This window comes from Miniopterus schreibersii (assembly GCF_964146895.1).
Source record: "Miniopterus schreibersii genome assembly, chromosome: 15".
Taxonomy (NCBI): Eukaryota; Metazoa; Chordata; class Mammalia; order Chiroptera; family Miniopteridae; genus Miniopterus; species Miniopterus schreibersii.
In genome coordinates this window covers 49,743,946-49,771,597 of record NC_138115.1, presented here as the reverse complement: position 1 = coordinate 49,771,597, position 27,652 = coordinate 49,743,946, and the positions used below count along the sequence as shown (strand labels likewise).

At 46.7% G+C, this 27,652-nt stretch overlaps 2 protein-coding genes across 5 annotated transcripts; one reads left to right on the top strand and one right to left on the bottom strand.

The window, feature by feature from the left end:
- Window positions 1-379: 379 nt before the first annotated feature.
- FBXW12 (F-box and WD repeat domain containing 12) lies at window positions 380-10,693 on the bottom strand (the record flags this gene model as incomplete). Its single annotated transcript, XM_081159495.1, has 8 exons — window positions 380-479; window positions 2,632-2,765; window positions 2,841-2,989; window positions 3,494-3,704; window positions 4,502-4,660; window positions 5,461-5,670; window positions 9,704-9,822; window positions 10,639-10,693. The coding sequence occupies 8 exons, from the start codon at window positions 10,691-10,693 to the stop codon at window positions 380-382; spliced, it is 1,137 nt and encodes a 378-aa protein (XP_081015621.1).
- Window positions 10,694-20,112: 9,419 nt separating this feature from the next.
- SPINK8 (serine peptidase inhibitor Kazal type 8 (putative)) lies at window positions 20,113-27,255 on the top strand. 4 transcript variants are annotated; one of them, XM_081159838.1, is made up of 6 exons: window positions 20,113-20,202; window positions 20,614-21,216; window positions 22,893-22,939; window positions 23,546-23,667; window positions 24,754-24,796; window positions 26,827-27,255. In XM_081159838.1, exons 2-6 carry the CDS (start codon window positions 21,063-21,065, stop codon window positions 26,836-26,838), a joined length of 378 nt encoding a protein of 125 aa, XP_081015964.1. In that variant the 5' UTR covers window positions 20,113-20,202; window positions 20,614-21,062; the 3' UTR covers window positions 26,839-27,255. The 4 variants fall into 4 exon arrangements, with proteins under 4 accessions (XP_081015964.1, XP_081015963.1, XP_081015965.1 ...); XM_081159837.1 differs by having other exon boundaries at window positions 20,945-21,216; window positions 26,827-27,247; XM_081159839.1 differs by having other exon boundaries at window positions 20,119-20,202; window positions 21,137-21,216; window positions 26,827-27,252.
- The last annotated feature ends 397 nt before the right edge of the window (window positions 27,256-27,652 follow it).

Sequence of the window (27,652 nt, the reverse complement as noted above, 5' to 3'; positions counted from 1 at the left end):
TTGGCTGCTCACAGGCAAGAACATGGACTCTCTGAGACAGATGCCTTCACTTTTAAACCAACCTCAATCTAAATTCACACTTTCCCCCATAAGTTGCTTCCCTTGAATTGTCTGGAACTGTATGTGTGTGTGACCATTTCGTACTTCACTCCCTTAGCGTTTTACACTCTCCCTGACTGCAGGGACAAAGGGTATGTCCCTCCACCCTCTGTCTTAATAGTGTGTGATCTGTATCGGTCCCACTGTTTGATTCGTTATAGATAGTTAAATTACTGCTTTTCTCCTCATGTCACTAAAATAATCATTCTGGGTTTGCAAATAGAATTCTCTTTACTACATCGAGGAGGTTGATGCAGGGTTAATTGCATTAGTTTCCACATCACATATTCAAAGAATACATCACCAGAACACTGGATTCACGATTTCTCGACACCACACATACTATGCTCTTGTTATCACATATTGCTTTGGAGAAATAGCTGCCAAAAGAAAAAAACAACATCATCGGTGGACAAAAGGGAAAGTAGTTAGACCTATTGTTGATGATACTAAAATGTAAATATTCTTCCCAGATCACCTGGTCCTTCGGTCATGGAAGTTACTTTTAGATTTGGTTTGAGCAACTGCAGACCTGGCAAAATTATGCTGATTATCATTTGTAGGAGTAGCAGCCCCAACCTGCTCTGAGATATCCCTGCCAGAATGATCCACCTCCCTGATCTGCTAGCTTATCTTATTTAGCAATGATGTGAGAGAAGTTTTGTATTTTAAAGTGGGATCCTGTTCCCTTTGACGACGCCTGTTCTGCTCTAGGTGAACACCACAAAAGGAGCCACGTCTCCCTCCACGCAGGCTAACGTGGGAATGGTAGAGCAGGGCCTCCCAGGGCAGCCCCTCACCCTGTATTGATGAGGTGGTGCCCTACCCCTCTCCTCCACTTATTTTATGGGGCCAGCATTATCCTTATACCAAAATGAGGCCAAGATTGTGCAAAAGACTGTAGATCAATATCCCTCATGAACTCAGAAGCAAAGATCATTAACAAAATATTAGCAAATCGAGTCCAGTAATACATATTTTTTAAAAATACAGCACAACCGAGTGGGGTTTACTCCAGGAATGGGAGGCTGGTTTAGTCTTCAGAAATCAACATGCTCTGCCTTACTAGTAATCTAGAGTAGAAAAGCCATATGCTCACATTAATTGATCCTGAAAAAGCATTTGACAAAATTAAACATCAATTCATGATCAAACCCTCAGCAAACTAGGGCTGGAAGGGAACTTCCTCAGCCTAATAAAGGGCATATATGAAAACACAGAGTGAGTGTCGAAAGGGCGAAAGACTCAGCACTTTCTATACACGGCAAGGATGCCTGCGCTTCGCTCGGGGCCCTGCTGAAGGTTGTGTTCCGCCAGCTAAGGCAAGAGCAGGGAGCAAAAGGCGCCCAGCCTGGGGACGAAGGAGTAAGACCGTCTCTGTGGACAGGCGACATGAAAAATCACAAAATATCTACAGATCTATTAATAAAAGCCCTTTGAATAAGTAAGTTTAGTAAGGTTGCAGGATATATATTGACCTGTCTACCGGGTCAATATACAAAGTCAATCATATTTCTACATACTCCTGCTTTGTAAAAAAAAAAAAAAAATTCAGATGGATTCAAGACAAAGCCATGCAATAGGGGGCACCTTATACGAAGGGGAAGTATTTAAAATTATTGAAAGGAAGTACATATTTATGATTTAGAGTAGGCTGAGATTTATTAGCTATGATAGAGAGCAAGGAATATGAAAGAAAATTTGTTAAGCATAATTCTATATTAACTATATACAGTAATTAAAATATTTTTGCCTCCAACACACTGGAAATCACTTCTTATCTGAACATAGAGATTTCCCTCCTTTTAAAAATTTTTTTCCTTCTAAAAAATTACAGCTACATAATTATGTGGATGCATCATAGTAACTTAGACGGTCTCTTACGTTGGAGCAGGTAAGCAGTTTCCAGCATTTGGCAGTCACAGCTAATGCTGCACCAGACAACCGGTGCATTTAACCCTCGGAGGTGTGCTGTGAGAGTAAACCCCTTCTAGCCACACCGGCAGTTCCAAGGATCTACGTATATGCAGTTTGTTAGACATTGCCCAAAACAAACATTATAAGGACAAATAACAATCTGGAGGAAAATATCTGTAAAGTATATAAAAGACCGGACCTCTATATGTATGGTATGTAAAATATCAAGGAAAAAAATGTAGGTGAAGGCAAGCGATCTAGGATTAAAGGAAGGAAAACAAAGATAAAGGCAGTTCCTGAAAGAAGCAGCATAGAGGACTAATGAATTAAAACAACCAGACAAGAGCCTTACGAGTAAAGACAGGACGTTAAGGATGAATCCTCGCATCGTGCTCGTGGGAGCAGACACTGTTTGGAAAGCCTTCTGAAATCTATCGCAAGGGTGGGGGACACGCTCCAAGCGCGAGCAATTCTCTTTTTGGGGCATAAGTTTATTCATGTATATCCTCAAATAATCTTTTTTTTTTTAAAAAATCCTATTATCCCTTTATTCATTTGTTTAATGTAGAAATTTAAAATGTTTAGGAAAAGTTGAAGTCCCAAAGCAGGGCTTACCAGCTTGGTGTCTGATCTTCCCTTCTCTGTTGCAGGTGACAGCAGCTCTTGAGGTGTGGATAACGACCTTCCTCTTCCCACATGTACAAATGCAGGTAGTTATCCATGGACGTAGTGAGGACATGGAGAGAGTCCTTCAAAGGATACCCAGGGGTGAGTGGCCCAGTCAGTCAGAGTGATGAGCAGTGGGGGGGGGGGGGCATACGTACCACCCAGAGGTTGCAGATGGTCCCCAGGTGATCGTTAAAGCGTTGCAGCAGGAGGCCGTTGATGGTGAAGAGAAACAGGTGTGGCCCGCTCTCAAAGACAATCAAATCTCCGTCGCTGACTCCCATCCAAATGGGATTCTCCATGCGAGCTGGCAACATGAAGCTTGCGATCTGATGGGCTATTTTCATGTAAAACATACGCACACACACACAGAGGCAAATTTTGGGTCATGTAATCAGAACAGCATCCTTACCCTGAATGAAAAAATATACTCCCTACTTCCAGGGGACTTCAGCCCAGTGAGGAAAATGAAGGGTAGGCCAGTGGCCTACAAATCCGTGTCACTGACCGTGATGATGGGTGCCATCACATGCGAAGAGAGGGCTATGGACAAGAAATGACAGCTCGGGCATTGAGGGAAGGGGCGGTGGAGTGCAGGCCCTAAAGCATGGTGGGATCTAGACATTTTTGCCCAAAAGCACACGGTGGAGTGTAGGGGTTGGAGCGTGGGAATCAGAGTCAAACAGGCATTGGGTAGCCTCCAGCTAAGAAAGCCCCGACCCCTGTACAGATGTTGACCTATTTACACACATGTGTAGCTTAAAACAAGGGCACGTGTGATCAGGGGGAGAAGCAAGGTGGCAGAGCCCACCTTGGATGACTGTCCCGCGCCCGGTCCTCTCAGATGTTAGATCAAAGGTGGTAAACCCTGTCTTTCTGCAAGAGGCTCTTCGGAACATCAGTGTTACCCTGTTTGCCCTCCTCGGGGCCCAGCAGGCTCTGCAGCAAAATGCAAATGGGAGGGAGACGGACAGAGGGGCACAGCCTTCTGACGGGCTCAGTAAGCACTCGGCAAAGAAGACCTGCGGAGAGATGATTGCACAGGGAGTCAGGCGGGGGGCTGCAGCTCAGAGCCCGAGCGACTCCAGAAAACCCTCCTCGGAAGTCCCCCCTGTGGCCAAAGCTTTATTCAGAATCTCAGGAAGCCTTGAGTAGTCACTGCTTGTCACTCTTGTCACTCACTGGCTTCCTATCCTGCCTGTCACGGGCACACAGAGAGCAGAGCCCCCAAAGCCTCTCTTCTGGAAGGCCCAGGGGTGACAAAAGCACGTGGCGCACTGGACCCCCAGTGAAGCGGGGGTTGGCCAAGCGCATTTTCCCTTCTTGGGGAGCTTGCCAAGGGCTGATCTGCGTCTGCTGCCGCCTCCCTCAGCTCCTTGCTCCCTGGTGCCCTGTGCACACGCGCGTGTGGAAAGGCCTGCTCACGACGCCACTTTCTCAGACTGACATCCAGAGGCCGATGCGCTTTTATTTACTCCTGGACTTTGTACTTTCCCGCCAAGGTAGCTAAAGGTAACGTGAGGAAAGCAAAAGTGAACCGGCTCCTAATTCTCGATCTCTCTCTCACCCTCCTCTATCTTTTTGGCTGATTCAGGCCCCATGAGCAAATTTTCACTAATAGACATTTGTCTTTGCAAATGGATATTATTGCTTCAAAGAACAATGTCTCTTGACTCTAGGAATGGGTCCCACGTGTTCTGCGGCCTTTGGGAGGAGGGGACGGTCGCCCGTCCCGAGCTCTGCGGCCTCGCTAAGGCTTCCTGCCTTCGCCTTCCTCAGGCTGACCCCCTCCTGAGCCGGCGCACAGGGCGGCACCTACCTTAGGTAAGATATGCTGATGCGTCCCGGAGGCAAAGATCCATTTCTTGTTAGGAGAGCAGTGCAGAAGATCAACGCTGTAGTAAAATGCATTAACTTTAGAAACATTCCTTAACTCAGGCACTGTAAATGTGTAGATGTCACCTTCAGAATCGCCTATCTGAAACCAAAGCACCACCACCATGTCAATGACAGAGACAGCGGATCCTAAGCACGCAGGAGGCAGCCCTGGCAGCTGCAGGAGGTGCCACCGTTTCTTCAGTCACACAGTGGAGACGAACTCCTCTGACCAGCCTGCCCCACACGGTTGCTGGGATGATCCCAGGGAATAAAATGTTCTAAGCCCCAAAGCGCCCTGGGGTAGTGACCCGTTAACACATCAACGCTATACTTTTTTCTCAGTGTCTCCCCAAACCCTCGTCTCTCCCTCCATGGTCCCGGTCCAAGTTCATGTACTCTACAATAAGACACACTTGAAAGAAGAAACTAGATATGAAATAATTCAGGAAAGTTTTTTTAGAAGAATTACTGGGGAGCCCCACAGGTGTTGCTCAGGGGTTGAGCGCTGACCCATGCACCAGGAGGTCACGGGTTCAATTCCTTGTCAGGGCACGTGCCTGTGCTGCGGGCTCAATCCCCAGTTGGGAGGGAGGCAGCCAATCGATGTTGATGCTTCTCTCTCATCGATGTTTCTATCTCTCTCCCCCTCTCCCGGCCTCTCTCTCTGAAATAAATAAAAACATAAAGAAAAAAGAATTACGGGGGAAATGTACCTGAGATATAACAAAGGCCAAGAGAGTATAAAGGTTTGTATGGCCAACGTTCATGGGCGTATTGTGATTCTCAGAGTATGTGACAGACGCCTCGAGAAGACAGGCTGAGATGTGACAGTAATGGGGCCGCGACACCTGCCAAGGCAGCAGGCTTTGTGGGTGCCCTCCAGACACAGGGCTCACTTACCATCAGGACTGGGCCATTGCTCGTGAGGATGGGTTCCAAGGAAAAACAGGCCTTGGGCAGGGTGAGCTTAGCCAGAGCGTCCACACCCTGACAGTTCCACACTTTGACAGTTTCCTGTACATCCACGGTGAATGCAAAACATATCTGCGGGAGGGTAGCCAGGTACTTGAAGCTCGAGTGCTGGACCGGGCTGGACCAGATCATAGTGCCCTGGAGAACAAGGGTAACCGCGTGTCCAAGGGGCTCTTCCCACACTGTGCTTTCGCTCTGCCAGGGTGTGCCTGGAAGCTTCCTCCAAACCAGGTCGATTCCTTTTTTTCTGGGAATAGAATAAGAAAATCCTACCAAACGTCGCAGCTCTGCGAGGGGTAGTGAACAGAAGAGAGGAATTACACAACAGTCAAAGGCAGGAGCTCACGCGATGAGCATAAAGGGTCACGACGACCCCCTGGGCTTAATCAGCTCTGCGTCGTACTGACAGGGTGACATTCCGCAAGTTACTTACCACTGCGGCTCCTTACAGGGCTGGGGCATTACATTTCCCAACACATGAGACGTACTGAGACTTCTGCCTGGCACATAGGAGTTCAAGGGGTGCCAACAGCCATGATAACCCTGTTCCATCACCAACCTTGTGCATTGCCAACAGAACAGAAGAAATGAGCTTCCCTTCTAGACTCTTCTTTAGTCTCATTAAAATTGTAAAATATATCAAAGAAAAGAAGGCAAACATAACTGTAAATTTAATCAGTTGTTACAAAGTGATCAATAAAACTCCTTCTGTGCCCTCTTAAACCCCCTTATACTTGCTTTATTTACTACCCCCTCCACCCTCCCCAGATGTAATCACTGTTTTGATTCCTGACTCTATACCAGGCCGTCTGGGTCATGTTATCTATTGCTGTGTAAAAACATCCCCAAACTATGTGGCTTAAAACAACAACAATAAATTTTTATCTCAATTTTTTTTGTTAGAAACGCAGGTGCAGCCTGGCGAGGTAGTTCTGGCTCAGAGTCTCTTAGGAGGCTGAAGCCAAGTTCCACTTTCAAGACGACTCACTCATGGTTGGCGCGTGAGGGCTGGCTGCCGGCAGGAGCGCTCAGTGCTCCCCACGCAGGCCTGTCTGTAGGGCTTCTCGGCGGCCTTCCCCTCGCAACGCAACGCTGTGGTTGGCTTTCTAAGAGCCAATGACTCCAAAGAGAGGACGTGCCTTTTATGACCTGACTTTGGAAGTTACATGCCCTCATTTCTACGAAGCTCAGCCTTATTCCACGTGGGATCTTACTAGGTCATTGATGCTACGGAACAAGGGATATTAAGGGCCACCTTGGAGGCTGGCTGAGACAGTCGGCCCCGTCGCCCCTGCATGTTCACCTCCCTCCCACGTGCAAAATACACTCGCCATCTCCCATGGCCCGCAACTCTCTCACACCACTGCGGCATCAGCTCGAAATCCAGGATCTCAATGTGGAACTAGGTCCAGGCTTTTGAGATTTAGTTCACCTTGATACGAAAAACTTAGAACTGAATTTACATGTTTTCTTGCCCCCCCCCACCACCAAGCACAAGGGTAGGGCAGGCATAGGGTAATGTTAGAGATGCTCTCATTCAAAAAGGGGGAAACGGGAAATGGGAGAAGGAGAAGCAACAAAGAATCGCTGCTACACAAGAAAACTGAAATCTGATTGAGAACATCCGGGGGTTTGCCGATTAGGCCTCGAGGCCTGGGAAAGATTCTTCTTGACTGTTGGCTCCGCTCGCCGGGCTCCCGGCTCTGTTTCTGAGACATCCTTCCCTTTCCATATGTGGTGGCTCTATTTTGCACCTGAGTAGTTTTTGCAGCCTGCTTCCTGCCTGTGAACGTTTGGGATTCAAAAGTCTCTTTCCCTTTGGTGATATCTCAACCCCTTTAAACCCAAGCTGGCAGCTTCTGCCAATATAATTCTCTCAAAAACTTTGTGGCTCTCCACAGTACCTTATTGAAGTTTATATCTTTTTTTTTTTTTTTTTTAAATCCTCACCAGAGGATATTTTTCCCATTGCTTTTCAGAGAGAGTGGACGGAAGAGAGAGAGAAACATCGATGTGAGGGAGACACATCAATTGGTCGCCTCCTGCACACGCCCCGGTGGGGGTTGGGGATCGAGCCTGCAACCGAGGTACCTGCCCTTGACCAGAACAAACCTGAGACCCTTCAGTCCGTGGACCGGTGCCCTAACCACTGAGCCAAACTGGCTAGGGCTGAAGTTTTTATGATGAGACAAGAGCCACACTCATAAGTTTTTGAGATACCTTTGATACCTTGGGTTTCTGCTGGGGTTGCCGAGGACAATGCCTTAAACTTCTTAGAAGTCCTATTGCTTGTGTGAACAGTTCTCTGAGGCACTTCCTTAGATCTTTCTGTGGTGTAACAAAGACTTTTGCAGCCATCCCTTTGGCTTCAATTTTATAGTATTGTTAACTGACATTGCCCTGAATCGATCTCACTTGGATCCACTTCTGAAATTTTAGCATTCTTTGCCATCAAGAAAGGCTGTGAATTTTCAAAACCAACAATCCTTGGTTCCCTGTTGATTGGCAGTCCTTACTTTATTCTCTCCCTCTTTCCTTGCATTTCACTGTAAGCAGCAAGAAGCAGCCAGCAGTCAGCATTCTGCCTGGGAATGTCCTTAGCAAGATCACTCAGTTCATTAGATTTGTTTTCTAGTTTTCACATTACCATAGGTGACAGTGTTGCTAAACTTTCTGCCACCATGTAACAGGGATCCACTTTCCTCCAGAGTCCAATAACATTTTTCAGACTTGCCTGTAAGTCCTCACTGGCAGCCTCATGGCAGGCCATTAGGTTTTTGCTAACAGTCTCTTCAAGGCCCAACACTCTTCCCAGCTCCTGCCCACTGCAAAGCTTCTTCCACACTGTAGGTTTTTGCTATGGCAGCTCCTCACTTCCAGGTACTAAAAACTATACTTGTTACCTATTGCTACATAACAAATTACACGGCTGCTTAAAGCAATTAACACTTACTTCACACAGCTTCTGTTGGTCAAAAATTCAAGGGTGGATTAACCACGTGGCTCTGGTTTAGGGTCTCTCGTTAGGTTGCAACAAGATGTTGGCTGGGGATGCAATAGCCTGAAGGCTTGTCTGGGGGCAGAAGATTCGCCTTCAAGATGGCTCACTCAGCCTGGCTGGCGTGGCTCAGCTGTTGAGCATCAACCTATGATCCAGGAGATCAAGGTTCGATTCCCAGTCAGTTGACGTGCCTGCGCTGTGGGCTTGGTCCCCAGTAGGGGGCGTGCGGGAGGCAGCCGACCAATGACTCTCTCATTGATGTTTCTCTCTCTCTTTCTCTCTCCCTCTCTTTTCCTCTCTCTGAAATCAATAAAGACATATTAAAAAAAAAAAAGATGGCTCACTCATGTGACTGCAAGTTGGTGTTGGCTGTTGACGGGAGGCCCGAGTTCTCTGCCATGTGGACCTACCTATTGGGATGCTTAAATGTCCTTAGGGATGTGGCAACTGGTTTCCCCTAAAGCTAGCTATCCAAGAGAGTAACCTTCTAATTTCTTTTCCCCCAGCTTTGAGATGTAATTGACATGTAACACTAAGTTTAATGTAAGGGTACCCTTCTAGACTTTTATGTCATCATTTCCCTGCCACCTCATAGATCCATAAAAGGGTATTTATCATATATCAGAAGACCCTGTATTAGAAAACATCATTATCTAAGTTTTATAGGGAAGAGAGAAACCCAAGCAGGGAAAACCAAGGCAACACAATAATTAGGGACCCACTTGGGGTCTCCCAACTCCCTCTCCAGCGCTTCATGCACTGCACGTGCCGGCCCTGACATATAAGACGACCTTTGTGCCCTCTTGGAGGTGATCTGAGTTAGAGACCACTTTCTGAAAAAGCCAATAAAACAAATGCCAATTGTTGGCAGAGAGGCAATAGAATAAGAAATGAAGACGCACAAAGCCAAAAGATTATTTCACAGAGTCATTCCACTTACCCAATAGAAAATAAGTCCTTGAGCAAGTTTTACGTAGAAACACAAATTCGAAAGTGAATTCTCTATGCGCTATAGTTTAAATGAAAAGGTCACAGGTCACCAGTTAAATGACCTGATTTGAAACTTTCTCTTACCAACCGAGCGTCACTTTCCTCCCAGCACTTGCTTCACCTGTGGAGCAGGAGGGACATAGGTGTGCGTCACTCGTGCTCCCCGTGGGCCAGACTCACCTCCTGCACGTCCCAGACATAAAGCATGCGCCTCGAGGACACCGTGCAAATGAATGACTTCTCCTGCCCGCTCATCGGGTGGCCACTTCCTGAGAGAAAAGCCATAGGTCCCAAGATTCCTGGAAGGCAGCACAGACAACACTTGCCCACCAGATAATTGAGGAATGATCCAGCTGAATAAAGAGAATTCTGAAACGATAATTTTAAGGGTTTTTGCAACCTTTACGGAGAACAGGAAGGAAAACGGGCTTCAAACACGGGTTCCCATTGCAGACTGGCCATTGGGGAGACGTTGGCCAATTTGTTTTTCTTCTTTAATCTGTTTCCATAGATAGATATGGGGATAAAAATCATTCCATCAGCCCAGCCAGGAATGGCTCAGCGGTTGAGCATCAACCTAGGATCCAGGAGATCGCGGTTTGCTTCCTGGTCAGGGCACATGCCTGGTTGCGGGCTCGATCCCCAGTGGGGGGTGTGCAGGAGGCAGCCGATCAATGACTTTGTCTCACCATTGATGTTTCTATCTCTCTCTCTCCCTCTCCCTTCCTCTCTCTGAAATTAATAAAAACATTTTTTTTAAATGTCACTCCATCAGAGAACTGTTCTGAATTTTAAAAGAGGCACCAGAAATAAAGTGAGCATTAGAACTGTTATTCAAACATTTCCTTTCCCTTTAAAATTTTTATTCTAGGAGGGCTGGGAAGCCTTTGGGAAAAGGGAGTAACAGGCCTGATTTAACGATGTGAAAAGCTCTCTCGGGCTTCTGCACGCAGCACAGATCACAGGGGACAAGGCAGGAAGCAGGGAGGCCAGTGACTGTCGTCAGGGCACCCAGTCCTATTAAATTTCGATTTCCTTTCTCTTCACTGAGAACATCAAAAACATATACAATGAATTTCCTAAGACAAATTAATCGTGCTGCCCCGTCCGCATACCGAGGTTGCCCGTCGCTTCCCGGTAGGCAAAGTCCTGCGGCTGTGCCCACGCCATCCGGCGCTCCAGCTTCGCGTGGGCGAGGAAGAACTGCTTCCACGTGGGCATGTCCAGGCAGCGCTGGGAGAAGCTCCATCTCCTCAGACACAGGCTTCTGGGGAGAGTCACAACCCCGTCAGGTCACCCCATGGCCCCTTGCCTCACCGCCACCGTCTCCCCCCCAGCCGCTGCTCCCCGCCTCCCCTGCCCTCCCGCACTCACCTCCACAGGTGGTCGTTGTCTGCAACCATGTTCCAGTGCTGAGGGGGAGAAGGGGGGAGGCAGGCAATCGGCACCCAGGCCTTGGCTCCTCCTGTGCCACCACTTGTTCTGGGAGCGAGGCCCCCCCGGGTTCACCAGCCACCACCCCGGCTCTCAAAGCCCTCCCAGTCTGGACAGTGGGACATGGTAGCGACAAAGGCCCGTGGCTGCTGGTACAGGGCAATCCTGGGGAAGTTCAGAGTGGGCTTCCTCGGGCTTAAAACGGGAGTGTCAAGAACCATTTAGCCGGCACAACTCCTGTGTGTCGCTTTGTCATTTCCATTTAACGGAAGACGAGGCTCTCAGAGCGAAGGATGCTAAGCCCCACACTGAATGCGCCCCTGCTATTTTGCAGACCGGCGCTCAGAGAGGCGCAGCCGACCGCCAAGGGCACCATGGGCGTGTCAGGCCTGGATGGGCAGCCAGAGCAAGGTAAATGCAAGGAACGAAGGAGGGCTGTGTGGGCTTGGGAAGCCAAGATCCCAAGGCTGAGGGAGAGAAGGGACAGGGGCCTTGTGCCAGTGCTCACAAGGCGGGCCGGCGGGCCCAATTCAGACAGAGCAGCGGAGGGTGGAGACACTCACCTTGTTCACTTGGCAAACCTGCAGCAGGCTGAACGCATCCAGGAAGGAGAAGACTCTCAACAACGGCACTTCAGGCAGCTGCATCTCCATCTTACGTGGCCGGAGCCCACATCCGGTCTCCTTTCTCCTCTACTGGTTGCTCTGGATTTAAAGGCTTGGCCCAAGTCTGCAGCACTTGGGGAGGATTCCCACCCACAGCCCATCTGGCTTTGAGAGGAACAGTCTGCAGGTGAGCAGATCCGCAGCCTGGCCTCCGCTTCCACCTGCCGCCGTCCAGGAGCCAGAGCCGCACAGCTGAGGGCATCGCTCCGCACACTCGCTTGTTAGCGTTCAGTGTTTAAATGCCACCAACACCACCTTTTTTTAACACAGTGAACTGAAAGTGCAGGACTTGTCAGAACTCTAGGAAACTTCAACTAACACTCACTCATCAAATTCAAGTCTCTATGTGACGTTAAATTCCAAATCACTGGGGTAGGGAGTCTGCTTCCCACACTGATGTGTCTGCTTTGGGACATTGGATCTGGCCAGCAGGGCCTGTCTCCCAGCACGGATCTAGCCCCGGCTTTCCGCCTCTGGGCATTTAACCTTCCAGTGGAAGGAGAAAGTGCGGGCTGAGCAGTCCTGCGACATTCAGTGCTGGTGAGCCCTTCCTTAGACGGCTGCCTCCAGCCTGACCCGCAGCCCTGGTTCTAGAAGTACCATTTTTCCCCACAGTGCTATCTGCTCAGTTATCCGAAACCAGACTGGGCTTGTCAGGGGCCATTAAATGTCCTCTATCTCGGAATTTAGGATGGGAAACGTTCCACATTGATGGGCCCATAAAATACGAACTGGGTCACTGTGAGGAGGCTGCGCTTTTCATCCTGTCGAATTAGGTTCATTAAAAACTGGCTGGAAGAGAATGGTGTTTAAAGAAAAAACTCCTGGTTTAAAGAGAGATAAAGGGGGTCTTATTATATCTTTTATATCAGCAATTCTAGTTCTTCTGAAGTCTCCGTTTCCCTGAACTATGCCCTTCTACCAATTATAAAATTAACATAAAATCTCTGTTTCTTGGTTTACCTAATGAACAAGCTGTTAATCACCCACTACCTTTAATACCAACAAAAGTTCATGTTAGAATTTATGAGACCTTGATATACACCGTGAGCTTTTCTTCAAATAGGTTCACATATGGATAAACCCCGCATGGGACTGGAGCCTGGCGATCAGCGGCTTTCCAGCTCTACGGGCCCAGGACACTGACTGTTGCAGCTGCTTCCAGGTGGCCGCGTGCTCTGCCCTCGGTGGGGTGGGAATGACGCTTTCACACTGACCGGATCTTGGAATCTCCCTCTAGGTCTCTCGTTTTCTCTCTCTAACTGAGCGATCCTGTAATTGCGTCGAGGTTCTTCTCTCCGCCTGCCTCCTGCCTGGGGCCCCGGTGTTTACGCCCCAGGTGCGAGTGCCAGCAGCGTCCAGAGGAAGCGAGGCTCCTCTCTTGCCCGTCCGCGCTTCCCCTGAGCTGGGCCAGCGGCCTTACCACCCGTATTTTGGACTCTTTCTCGGGTAAGTCACTTGTCTCGGTTCCATTAGGTCTTTTTCTGAGGTTTCATCTTGTCCTTCCGTTCGGGACCGAGTCCTGTTTCATCTTCCGTGGCTGTCGGCTGGTTTCTCTGCAGCAGGTAAAGCAGCCGCCCGGCCCAGTCTCGAGGGCGAGGCCTCCTGCGGGAGACGGGCCTCGCTGCCGCCCGCCTCGCTCTTGGCTGTCTCAGGCTTTGGGGACTGTCCAAGCGCCTAGCTTATTTCTAGTGGGTCCTAGCGGCTGAGGGTGTGCTAAGACCTGCCAGTGTCTCAAAAGAGAAGATCTCAGTCAGCACCTAGATTCAGGAAGCCAAATGCTCAGGCAGCAGCTTTTATTGCTATTATTTATTTTATTTTATCATTTTGATTTTCAATTATAGTTGACATACATTATTATATTAGTTTCAGGTGTACACCCCAGTGATTAGACATTACATAACCTACGAAGTGATCATCCCGATAAATCTCGCACCCACCTGACACCACGCATAATTATTAGAATATTATTGACTATATTCCCTACGCTGTGACTGCTCTGTAACAACCAATTTGTACTTCTTCATCCCTTCACCTTTTTATACCCATCCCCCCAACCTCCTGGCAATGGTCATCTGGCAATGGTCAAAACATTCTCTGTATCTATAAGTGTTTCTGTTCACGCAGCAGCTTTTAAAAGTATGCAAATCCACCTCCGTCAGGGCAAGACTGGGAGATGGGCAGTTCTGTCCCCTCCGTCTGTGCTGAGTCCTGGGGTGACAGCCAGTGAAGAACTGTTTCTTTGCTGCTGTCCCAGTGAACTGTGAACACAAGCCCCCCTGGCCACCAGAGTCAGGCTGTCAGGGCATGTGTCCTCTGGGCAGCAGACACAAGAGCGAGGACGCCAGACTGGTGTGAAAGCTCCTGTCTCAGACACTGAAGATCTGAGGCAGGGCAGAGGGAGAGCCGGAGATTTGTGATTCCTATTTTACACCCTGCCACGCACACTGGGACACCCAGTGCAGGCACAGGTGGTGAGGGTGACGACTGGGGCAGAGCCATGGTGGTCTAAGAGGAAAGCTGTGGGCGCAGGGTGGGGCTGGGCCTTCTGGTTGGCAGAGCCTGAACCTGCAGAGAGAGCGCTCCCGTGGGTCATGTTTGTTAATTCCCTTCACCCCTCAGATGTTTCAGGAGCTTCAATAATCTTTAGGCGCTTCCCACCTGCCTGCCACTGTTTTAAGTATCAAGCTTCCATCTACTTCTGGGTCACCTGGATGTGGCTTCTGGTGTGCACCTTGAGACATCCCAGCCACAGTGTAGCACGTTTACCAAGGGCCCTCTACTTTGCTGGGTCTTGAAATTTGATGTTTTCCTCTTTAGCCTTGAGAGACTGGGGGATATTTTAGAGGCTTTCCACCCAACTTCTTATCCCCCTACTTAGTGAAATCCAAGCAACTGGCAAATGCCTCAAGAAGGAGAAACCAGACCATATGTTGGGGTCTCGTCCTTTGCCCCCTTCCCCTGCAGCACTGGCCATCCGAATCCTGGCTCCCTTGCCAGCTACAAATTTCAATTTTGCCATTTTCTGTTGCTCACTTCTCTGTCACTTAGCAACAACTCTGCCCAGACCACCTCGTGCCTGGATTTCCAGGCTCCCTCGTGTCATTACAGCCCAATGCCAAAAGGCAAAAATCAGATACAGACTTTTGGCTCCCCTCTCCGATTCACTTCCTTTGGGCATCTGCCCGTTCAAGTCTTAGTTGCCCTGGCAGCTCTCTGATGATATCAAACAGATTTTTTTAAAAAAATCTTATTTCCCTTTTAATCTGTTTTGCGTGGGAGCATGAGTCTTCCACAGGCTACTCCATCATAGGTAGGAAAGGATGTCTGGATTCCTGGTTCAAATGATGCCTGTTTCCCGACGACTCCCATGTTTACACATCCTTCTCTGGCATAATGCGATTTTAAACCCGTTGTCTTCTTAACATCTGGACTCTGATTTTTAAAGGCATCTCAGGCCAGCTGGTGCTGCTCAATGGTTGAGCGTCTACCCAATGTACCAAGAGGTCACCAGTTCAATTCCTGGTCAGGGCACATGCCCCACTGTGAACTCGACCCCTGGTAGGGGGCGAGCAGGAGGCAGCTGATCCATGTTTCTCTCTCATCAACATTTCTCTCTTTGCCTCTCCCTTCCTCTCTCTAAAATCAATAAAAATGTACTTACAAACCAAAAAAAAAGGCATCTCAGACTTCACATGTTTAAAACAGAATTCTTCCTGGTCCCACAAATGCACATTTTCCCTGTGTTCTCATGCATAGTAAATGCCACTTACATTCATCCTCTCACTTGGCCCAAAACTCTCAAAGTTTTCTAGATTCTCTTTGCCTGTGACCCTCTTCTCGTGTAGTCCCTCGTCACTTCCTTCACATGTCAGCTCAGATGCTATCTCCACATCAGGTTCTCCCTAAAATAATATTTCCCCTCAAGTTCGGCTCTTTATGCTATTTTATTTGTCCTCATTACCCTTCAGAGCCCCTGTAATTAGATTGTAAATAAATTAAGTAAATTTATTTGTTTATGTTCATTGTCTCTCTCCCTCTGTGGAATATAATTTCTTTGATGAAAGGAATCTGTCTCTCTGACTCACTTCTGAATCATAGTCCAGGCTTGTTTCTGGAAACATAAGATTTAATTACAGTAATATGAGGAATGAAGGAATGGATGAATACATTCGGAACTGAGGAGCAGTTCAAGGACTCTGAGCGCCATCAGCACCACCAACCATGGCAAACGCGGAGGAGCTCCCGCTCGATACGAGGGCAGATGCAAGTGAAACACGAGGCTTCATTTTCCCTGTGGAAAAGAAGGAAGTGAGTTCCTTCCCTTTTCTTAGAGTATTTACTTTAGAAATCTCATCACTATAAATTCTTTCTCTATCTCTTTGACATATATATAAATTTTTTTAGAAGCTAAAATGTCGCTTGCCAGCTTTATGACCCAGGAATGTCTTTCTAAAGGACCTGAGAGCCCAGCTGGTGTGGTTCAGTGGTTGAGCAATGACCTATGAACCAGGAGGTCATGGTTCAATTCCTGGTCAGGGCACACGCCCGAGTTTGGGGCTCAATCCCCAGTAGGGGGCGTGCAGGAGGCAGCCGATCAATGACTTTCTCATCATTGATGTTCCTCTCTCTCTCTCTCTCTCTCCCCCTTTCCCTTCCTCTCTCTCTGAAATCAATAAATATTTTTTTTAATAAAAATAAAAATAAGTAAATAAATAAGGGACCTGGAAGACATCTCTTTGAAATACAAACATGCCTAGCAGCTGGCAGAGCACACTTACAGGCTGTATGGCCTGTAAAAGAAAATTCATTATGGTAAGAAGGGCCTAGCGGATGTTCCTGTAACTTCCTTGACTGACTGAAGTATTGTAAAGCGACTGACTGCAGTTCTACCTGCACCCAGGTAGAACTGCAGTCTTAAAGACAAAGGAAATGTAGGCCCATCGCAGCCCAAGTCGGGCCATTGCAAAAGCATGGTGGAGCGTGGAGACGAGGGTCCACTCAGTAAACCGACCGCGGGGTCGGCCCACGCGCAGCTGCTCTGCAGATGTGTTTACCCTACAGCAACAGACTGACACGGCCCGGTTATTCTGGGTGTGGTATGAGGCTCTTTATCTGAAGGACGTGTTGTTTTTCAGGAAAGAGGATCAGCAGGCATTTCCAATTACCTGGATCAGAAAGCGCTTCACATTCACTCTTTCCACGGGGCTACGACAGCTTTTCTGTTCTATGTCACAGTATAATCTGAAGGGGTTTTTGATCATTTGACATTCCACTGTACTGATGACATCATGCTCATTGGAGCTCATGTATGGGACATAGAAAGTTCTCTGGATGATCTGGTAAGACAAACGTGTACCAGGGAACAGGAGAAACACTAACCCTCCCTCGTTTCACTTCTAAAATATTTTGTAGGGTCGCCTACACGATTACCTCCGCTCCTGGATTCTTCAAAACCACAGTTCCATTGAGGCTGCTGTAGCCACCCATCTTCATGCTGAATTCAGGAGCTACTTTTATGCAGTTTTGTTACTGACAAGATGATGGGATCTTGGTTCTTGTCTTCTTGAAGGGAAAATTTCAAACAAGAGACAAAGTGCAGCAAAGCAAGCAAGAATTTATTGACTGCAGCAAAAACACACTTAGGACAGTGAAACAAGCAAGAGCATGGAAGAAGTGACAGGGGAGCCTGGGCTGGGCTGCTTTGGCTCTCTGGGAAGTCAGAGAAAAGGAGGCCTTGGAGATAGGTTCCGGGGGTTAGCCTGGGACAAGCTGCTGCTGCCCATTGCTCCTCTGGCTGCAAGTCTCCTGGGGTCCCTTAGAGGGAAGAAGGGGGGAAGGGGAGAGTGCAGGCACGCTCCCCTGGGGGAGGGCAATGGCTGGGTCCTTTGTGTTGAGGGGAGGTCTCAGAGGATGGTCTTGATAGAATATTCACCAGCTTTCCAGCTGGGCTCTTTCAGGCTCATGGTCTCCACTGATTGGTGGGCGCCAGGGCAGGGGGTCATTAGTCAATGCAGCTGGTCCTCAGGCAGCTACTTGTCTGGTTTTGATGCTTTTCTAGGCCTGGAGCCGAAATATAACTGAGGCCTAGATGTTATCTTTAGGGAGGAAAAGATCAGAGGGTCTAAACCACATAACCATCGATATGCTAGGGGAAGAAAGGTTACCCTGGGGTCAAAGTTCTTATTTTCTCAGTTTTGCCCCTTGCTAGGCACCCAGGGCTTTCCACCCTGGTGACCTTCTGTACCTGGCCCATCCTCCTTGCTCTGCTCATGTTTGTCTAACTGTCTATAACAATTATATTAATTTTCCTCTCAACAGTTTTGGACAATCAAACTACCTCTTTTGTAAAATGACATTGGTGGGAAAATGGTCCTTATTTACGGCTATCTCCATGGCAGCTCCATTACATACCATTTTTGGTGTGTCTCTATTTCACTGTTTATCTCATAAATGCCTAGGTATCTAAGATTTGTGAGGAGAATGTATCCCTCAAAGGAGCTATAATTCACTCTGGAAAGTGGAATTAGATTCTCTACAGTCATTTACTATGTCTGGAGGTATCTGCTTCCCATCACTCTGGAAACTGCTGGAAAGTTTCTCCTCTAGTTAATGTTACATTCTCTTTGGGCACTTTCATTAACTACTAGTAATTGTTTACAATTGTTTACAAATTAACTACAGTAATTGTTTACAATAATATTTTTAAAAATATGTTTTTATTGATTTTTTAGAGAGAGAGGAAGGGAGAGGGAGAGAGAGAGAAATATCAATCAGCTGCCTCCTGCACACCCCCTACCAGGGGTGGAGCATGCAGCCCAGGCATGTGCCCTGACCGGGAATCAAACTGGCCACCTTTCTATCCATAGGACAACACTCAACCAACTAAGCCACTCTGGCCAGGCTGCAATAATATTATTATTGTAATCTTTTTCAGAGAATTAGCATGATGACTCTTTTCAGCCACTCTCACTCCTGCTGCAGATGACAGGATGATCACAGCTCTGGAAGGAAATGAGGTCAGAGATTCCCTAAGTTATAGCCCAGAGTTGAGCTGCTCCTTGCCACACACACAGACTGTCACTCCTGAGACGCTGTCCTAGTATCAGAGATCCATTAGGTGAGCATGCATATATTTTGGGTGAGAGAATATGTTGGAAGAGATTCTGACTGGGCTCTCCAAAGGGGGAAAGAGTTGTTTCCTGGCAATTGCAAAGATCTGATCTAGGCCCTCCCCTTAATCAGCTTTAGAAACCAATTACTTTGTCTTCCAGCCAAAATGCTGTCAGAATTTATCTACTTCTTTGCTCTGATAAAAGTATTTACTTATAATTTCTATCTGCAAAACAAAGATTGCAGCATACACATCTCAAAATATTTAAATAGTTCAGGTGAAATCATCAAAGGGATCCTAACTTAGGTCATACTTAATGTACACTAAGGTACCCACCTTCCCCCTGGGCTCTGTCTTCTCAATTTTTAATCAAGCCCCGAAGCCATATAGACAACAATCCATTCACCCAGGCCTTGTCCGGGCTGGTGCATTTATACCGCATTGTGCTCTCTCTTAAACAAGCTACTATCACCTCAGCTTTCAACATCTGTGTTCAATGACTTACTGTTTTCGACAAATATGCATTTTATATAATAGATACACACACGTCACTTCCCCTGGGGCACCTTTTACCAAACCAGTTCCTTTGGAAATTAAGCTTATACAGTGAGTCATTATTGTTCATTTAATGATTATCCCATTTGTTAGGCTTCAGGTTCTGTTTCAGATTCCCTGATACTTTTTAGATATTATTTTCATTTTCATTATTCTTTTTTTTTTAAATCCACACCAAGGATATTTTTTCCATTGCTTTTTGAGAGAGAGTGGAACGAGGGGAGAGGGGGAGAGGGGGAGAGAGAGAAACATGCCTTGAGAGAAACACACTGATTGGTTGCCTCCCTCACAGGCTGGTCCCCCGGCCTCGGTTGGGGCCCCTGGCCTGAGACCCGCGCCCCACTGTCCCCCGCGGAGGCTGGGTGACCAGGGCTTTGCACCGGGCCTGGCTCTGCTGGCTTCTAATGCTAAGTGCCCCCTCTCTGTGGGCAACCTGTGTGTGACTGTTGGCTTACTGCGGGGGGGGGGGGGCTCCCCTAATAAACCTGCAGATGTGGCAACTTACAGTATTGTGGAAATATCTGAAGCAATCCTGAATATAATCATTGCAATAGAGATAAAAATATAGGAATTCAAAAATTGGGTATGAGCCTGCTAAAGTGGTAGGTTGGGGTTTGGCAAGAACCACCAGATTTTGGCGTGGTGGGGGGCAGTACAAGGCCCTCGGGAGCTGAAACAGGAGCCCCGAGGTTTCGGCATTGCAGAGCTTGGAGTGGGAAGGCACGGGTTTGAGTTGTGTTTACAGCTTCTAACTTTAAAGGTCACTCTCTTCCACTGCCAGGCATCCGACCTTGAAGAGACATTACGCCCCGCCCCGCCCCAGCACACATTGTTATTTCATTACCAACAAGCCGAAAAAAAGAATATCTTGTCCAGCCAGTTTCTCAGAATAACTGTAGGAGTCACAGCAGGTAAAGTGACCTTATTAATTTGCAAATTTTTTGAGGAGGAAAAGGGTTATATTCTTTATTATTATTTTTACTCAGAGAAGGTCTTGGGCAGAAATTACCTAGATATATAATTTGCTTGGAAAATGTATAGAAAAATGTATAGAAACCTGCAGATAATGCCAATCGGCTTGTACTATAACGTTTCCAATAATGCAAGTAAGCTGTTGGTAAACACTCTATGGTTTTCATTTCAATAATGTTATTAGTTACTAAATATTAACACCAAAGTCATAATATTATGGAAGGTTAGGAATATGGGAGTGTTTGTTATTTTGTCCCTTTCTGTTTCTTTTATTTTTTTAAAGAAAACCCATAGCTTTTATTTTTTTATTGTTTTATTTTTTTTAATGCTTTTGTTTTTATTGATTTCAGAGAGAGGAAGGGAGAGAGAAACATCAATGATGAGAGTCATGGACCGGCTGCCTCCAGCGTGCCCCGCACCGCCTCGCCCGGGAGCGGGAGCGGGACCGTGACCTCCTGCTCACGCCTGGGTCGATGCCCAACCAGTGACCACGCTGCCCCGGCTCTTACTGTCCCTTGACTTACCTGTGTCACTGAACTCTCTAGTGACTGCCCTTTTTATCTCAGGGAGAAATACCAGCTTTTAAACATTTTATTGAAAACTTTTTGGTGCTTAAAGAATCCCTTGCAGGTTTTTTTTATGACATCTTTTTCTGGCACCTTCTAAAATTCTATTTTTTAGATCCTTTTCTCTGTTTTAAGCGGATGAATTAAGCAATTTAATTGCATCAGACAACATTCGTTCCAAATAACCCGAGGAAAGGACAAACCTGAAGAATTGAGGCTTCATTTCTTGACCAATGAGGGGTCTCTGCGAGACTGTGCTTCACACGGAGTTTTCTGTCCTGCTCTCAAAAGCTGCTTATTTCCGCAGCTCTTCTGCCACCATGAAGGGGACCTTCTTGAACACGGCCCTCCTTCTAGCCATCTCCGCTTGGGCTGCCTTTGCAGTTGGTGAGTTACTGTCCTTGCTCTGCCCACGTTGTCTGCAGTACAGCCAGGACCATGGGGAAACTAGAGGTGGAAGTGGAAGTGCTATTCCGTTTTACTGGATCCTAATTCCTCCTGTTACAGATGTAGACACTGAAACCCTCTTAAAAAGAAAGGGGGGAAGAAGGATTAGAGCTATATAGGAGCAACATTTCTAAGTGTCCCTTGAAATAAAATAGTTTAGATCTGAGGTACATTCTGATGTTAAGATATATATGGTAAGCCACAATGCAACTATTAAAAATATTCAGGCCCTGGCCGGTGTGGCTCAGTGGCTAGAGCATCGGGCTGCTGACTGAGGGGTCCTGGGTTTGATTTTGGCCAAGGGCACATACTTTGCTTGCAGACGTGATCCCCGGCCCTAGTCGGGAGGCAACCAATCGATGTGGCTCTCTCACATCGGTGTTTCTTGCTCTCCCTTCCACTCTCTCTGAAAAGCAATGGAAAAGATATCCTCCAGTGAGGATTAAAAAAAAAAAAAGTTGGAACCCTCATACACAGAAGCTTTGGAAAACAGTCTGGTAGTTCTTTAAAAGGTCACCATATGACCCAGCAGTTCCACTGTTAGCTATCTGCCCAAGGGAAATGAAAACACATGGCCACACAAAAATGTGTACATGGATGTTCATAGCAGCCTTGCTCATAATAGGCCAAAAGTGAAAACAACAAAAAGGCCCATTAACTGATTGATGAATAAATAAAATATGCTATATACATACAATGGAATATGATTTAATTATAAATAAGAATGAAGTCCTGATGCACATCAGAGATAAACTTTTAAAACATTGTGCTAAGTGAAAGAAGATAACACAAAAGACCACATATTATATGACTCCATTTATATAAAGTTTCCAGAAAGGACAGAAAGTAAACTGGTGGCTGTCTGGGGAGGGGGAAGGGGATGGGTGCTGAGGAAGGAATGAGAAGTACTGCTGGTGGGTACAGGGTTTCTTTTTGAGCTTGGAAATGTTCTAAAACTGATTGTGGTGATGGTTGTGCAACTCTGTGAATTTAATAAAAACCATTGAACTGTACACTTTAAATACGTGGATTCTATGGTATGTGACTACAGGGCTGGGCGAAGTAGGTCTACCGTTGTGAGTACGTGAAACATAGTTTATTCTTGTATTAGTTATTTATTATTATTTGTATTACAACTGTAAACTTAACTTTTGCCCACACCCGTATAAAGCTGGTGTTACAATAATTGTGTCAGATCATTATAATATATAATTATTATATTATATAAAGTGTTATGTACACATATGTGAATAATTGTGAAGACTGCTTTGGATACAGAATATGTATGTCTTAATGAAGCCCCACATTTTTAAAGGTATCTCAGTATAAGCGTTTTATGGTAATTTGTAATTTGAAGGGTGTTTTCTAAAAGCAGCCGAGAAGGAGCACAGAAGTTGTCATTTACCCGTGGAGCCGAGGGGGGCCGAATGATCTCCACGTTGCATGCGGGGAGGGCAGGCGCTTCCCAGTTCTTCCCTGCTTTGGAGGGCAGGCTGCCCCAGGGAGGCACTTCAGCCTCTGGTGGATGCGAAGCTTCCTGTGCGCCAAGGGGGTCCCCTCCTCCCAGCCCCCTTCCCGGAGGCTGCAGCCACCCTGAAGCCGTGTTTTCCCCGCAGACTTCCCGGTTCCCGCGGGCCCTGGCGCCGGCCTCCAGGAGACCAAGGTGAGCCCCGCGCCTGCTTCCGAGCGCAGTGACCGGAGAGGCCTGCTCCCCCGACGGCCACTCTTCTCCCTGGAGCTGGGCACCCGGCGGGGGGAGGGCTCACATGGGAATAATTCCACCCTAAAAGCTGAGCCATCCGCTATATGCGGCACATTTTATATGTTCCTGAGCCCTCTTCCCACCCCTTATCCCAGCCGGTTCACACGGCTCTCCTGGGGGACAGAAGGCAAGTGTTTTGCATCATTAAACAGACGATGAAGTCAAGGCTCAAATTCAGGTCCGTCTTACCCTACGGTGGACATTCAGCTGGGATAGATTAAGGCACACAGGACACAGCCTGCCTCCACACACCAAGGCCCCACAGCGTGGTCCCCTTTCTTCTGCATCCTAACTCTGCTGTGTCACGTTTGAGCCCACTGCTGTCCGAAGCACCACACCCAAGTCACTGAACAATGTTCACAAGGACATTCAACCTTGAAAGACATTTTCCCCTCTGTAATGTAACAATCACCATCTGCGGAGCCGCTCCCTCTCCCCAGCACCGGTGGGAACGGCAGAGGGCCTGGAGGAAGGCATCTGAGACAGCGGTCTGTGTCCCACCTCCAGGTCAAATGCACCAACAATATAAACAGGTGCTGGCTTCTCTCCTACACCAAGCCAAGTGAACCCATATGTGGCAGTGACCAGGTGACCTACAATGGCGAATGCCATCTCTGCTTCAGAATTCTGTAAGTCTTGATTTTATTTTCTCTTCCCTCAAGTAAGGAGGCTAAAGGTGGCGGAGTCAGGAATGTCCTCCCCAGAGCGCCTCCTGCTGGGTAGATCTGCCCTCGGCCTCTCCACTTCTTCCACTTTTCTGTGCTCCCAAAGGTGCAGAAACGGAACCCCCTGAGGTGAGGGTGCTGAGTCCGGCCTGGACAAGGGTCAATTGAGAAAAACATGTTTTTCCCCCCTTCATTTTATTAATATGATGTTATTGCATTGGTTGATATTTTTAAGTTGAATCACACTGACTCTTAGAAAAAATCCCACCTGGTCATAGTGTATAACCCTTGTACCATCCTGTTGGCTGCGATTTGCTAGCATTCAGCTGAGGATTTTTGCACCCTGCTCGTAAGGGATACTCACCTGTAGTCTCCCTTTCTTTGTGACGTCTTTGTTTTCAGGGTAATTCTGGAGTCATAGAATGATTAGGGCGTGTTTATTCCTCTTTTATTATTTGGAAGAGTTTGAGGACGGGTATTAAATCTTCTTAAAATGTTTGTTAGAACTGGCCAATAAGGACTTCTGATCTTGGACTTTTTGTTGTTAGGAGGTTCTCTATTACCGATTCAGCCTCTTTACTTGATATAGGCCTGCTGATTCTCTCTTTCCTCCTGAGTCAGGTTAGGTAATTGGTGTGTTTCTAGGGATTCGTCCATTGCATCCAGGTTATCTAATTTATTGATGTACAGTTGTTCACAGTATCTTCTTATAATCATTTTTATTTCTTTAAAGTCACTAGTAATGCCTTAACTTTCATCAAATGCATACTTTAATGTACATTCTCTTTCTAATACTCTGTAATTCTACTTTACTATTCAAGATTACTTTGAATGTTCTTTATTTGATTTAAGGCTGAGTAGGTTTTATACATTCAATCTTTCTGACAAATAAAGACCTATGTAGTGGATATTTTAAAATATTTATTAAATGAGAATTCACTATTAGCAGTGTTTTCTTCTCAAACTTAAGTAAAACTTATCAAGTATAACTTAGTCATAACTTATATCATAGAGCAAAAATAATCATTTCAAAATATAATTTTTTTTCAGATACGACAAGCTTAACATAACTAAACTGCATGATGGGCCGTGTGTAAGTAGTCACTTTTACTTTTCATCTTTAGGAGTATACCAAAGATAGTTAAGTAGAGTTTTAAATATTTTGTTATGAAAAATCTCAAGCATACGTCAAGTTAGAAGCACTAATAAATAAACCTCATATTCCTGTCACGTAGATTCTACAAAGTGCAAAGTGTTTGCCACATTCCCTTCTTCTATTATTTTTTCTTTGCTGAAGTTAATTAACGCAAGTCTCAGACATCATGTCATTTTACTCCTACACACTTCAGAGTGCATCTCTAAGACGCGTGGACATTTCCCTTTACACTGACAATGCTGTTTCACATCTAATTAGTTCCTTGCCGTCTTCTAACACATACTTCACGTTCAAATTTTCCCAGCCATCTCAAAAATAACATCTTCTGGGAAATGAGTTTTGACCTGATAATTCAACAGTAAAGAACATCTATTCCACTCCTTTTCTTCCCTGCCATGTCTAACTTATCGGATAGCGACAAAGGATACTAATTGGAAATGGAAGGTTATTCTGGGAGTGAATGGTCTAGGCCTTGCTTAGAGCCCTGCTCTAGATATCGTGCCTTTGAATTTAGGGTCACAGGGAAAAAGCAAGAGCTCAGCTAATGGCATAGAGACCATTATAGTGTTTCAAGGTATGGAAATGGTACTGGGGCAAATCATCTTGGAAGAGAAAATAAAGAAGGTGGAAGGTAAAGCAGGTAAAACGATTATATACTTTTATAATAATTTTATGACAATATCTCCTGACACAATCTCAGTGCCAAGTTCACAAGGCTCATCTGATTTACAGCCTAGTGTACATATTACTCACTTGGAGGTCTATAACCTCTATAACCTGAGTGTTCTCTTCTTCCACTAAAGAAAACTTAAAGACTTTTCATAACTTGGGGGTAACTGTAACGAGAACTCGCATGATCTCTACTTCCATCAGATCCTTTTGACCTGGGTTAATTCATAGAATATCCTGCTGAATCCCTTCCTCTTATATCTGGCCACGACCCTTGTCAAATAAACCTCTGTCCCTACGTCCATTTCAAACTCCAAAAAAATACTTTTAAATGGGAGGATATCCATTAAATGATGTCCAAAGGCTGTCTTCTGGCAGAATTTCTTTTCCTTGGGGAAGGCGGTCTTTTGTTCTATTCAGGCCTTCAGCTGACTGGATGAGGCCATCCACATTGTGGAGGACACTCTGCTTTACTCAAAGCTCTCTGATTTAAATGTTAGTCTCATCCAAGTACACCTTCTCAGAAATATTCAGAATATTTGACCAAATATCTGGGCACCATGGTCCAGCCAAGCTGACATAAAATTAACCATCACAAAGCCTGTTGTACCTGGAACCATGAGTTAGAAGACAGCTGCAAAGCACCTACCCCAGGGACCACCAGGTGAGCAAGCAATGAACTTATTATTCAAGTCTTTCCATTTTTGTCTTTTTCCTAAATGGTACTTCTGTCTGCCTAAGACAAAAATGAAGATACTATAATCATCAGTCCTGAGGTGGGCTGCATCGCAAACTATTAACACTGTTAATTCTGCTGGATGCATGATCAGCCTACAAAACCAATAACATTTCTTTACAGCAGTAACACCCAACTGCAAAATAAAATAAAAAATAATACATCACTCAGAACCAAAACAAAAACTATGAAGTACCTGGAAATTAACTTTTCTCCTCAAGACATCCGAAAACTTTTAAAACTCAACTGAAGGATATTTAAGATCGTGAGGAGAGACAGTCCACACTTCTAGATTATAACAAGTTTATGACTGCCCTCCCCCCTTTCTGCCCCCTGGGGTCCAAAAGACAGAGGCATCCACACTAGCTCTCCTCTCCTCTGCCCACTTCCACTCTGTGCTTTTTCCCTCTACGATGAAATTTAGAATGCCTCTAGTCTGCCTTAATTCATGGAATAATTGCTAGCATTCCTCCTGCTGGAGGATGGTTGTAGTTACCAACGTGGTAATTTTTCTCTTAATTTTCCCAAGTCGGATTTCTCTAAGCAGACACTTCTTTTGCAGGGAAACTCCTGAGCTTACCACGAAGAATGATGGAACCTGCAGACCCCCCAGATGATCAAGTAAAACATAATGGATGCCTCTTAAAGCGCCTCCCCTTTAGAGGAGAACGCTGGCCCTGGAGGGAACCAGCAGTTAGCCTCAAACTCATTGATTTGCTTCGACAGTAAATGATTCTCAAGCAGAAAATGGGGCTGGCTAACACTCTTCTTGGTCAACAAGAATCTTTCAAAAAACATCAGCTATTCTGCGTCCTCAGCCCAAAACTACACGGTTTCTGCCACAGACTCCCTCTGTCCTTAGATAGATTGTGAGCAAGTGACCACAGGAAGCTAAACAGGTGCCTCAAACGCAGCAATATTTACAAGATGAGGGCTTCGGTCACTGTCAAGCTGAATAAATGTCAGGCAGTGCCGTGGTTTTCAATACATCAGGACCTGGTTTGAGAAACCTGAACCGTAAGAGGTTCAGGACAGAAGAGTCGGGCAAGGCGCACGCCGGGGGCCCCGCCGGCTGCCGCCCTGGACCGCCCATCCTGTCCCGAGCGCCCCGGCCCAGCCTCCCTCCCGCAGGAGGGCGCCCCAGCCAGGCTCGGAGGGGCGCCTCCCGCCCGACACGGCTTCCTCGCCTCGTCTGGTCCGGGCGGAGAGCTGGAGAGGGACAGGCGCCACCGGCAGGCGACCCTCCGCTGCAAGCTGTGCCGGCCTCGAGCGCTAGGGGATCCCACAGCGCGGTCGCCACCGAAGGTTCCGGCCCCCCCGTCTCTCCGCTTCCGGTTCGGCCGCCTGCCTCCCTGCAAGGGCCCCAGCGGGGCTGCCCGCCGAGCGCC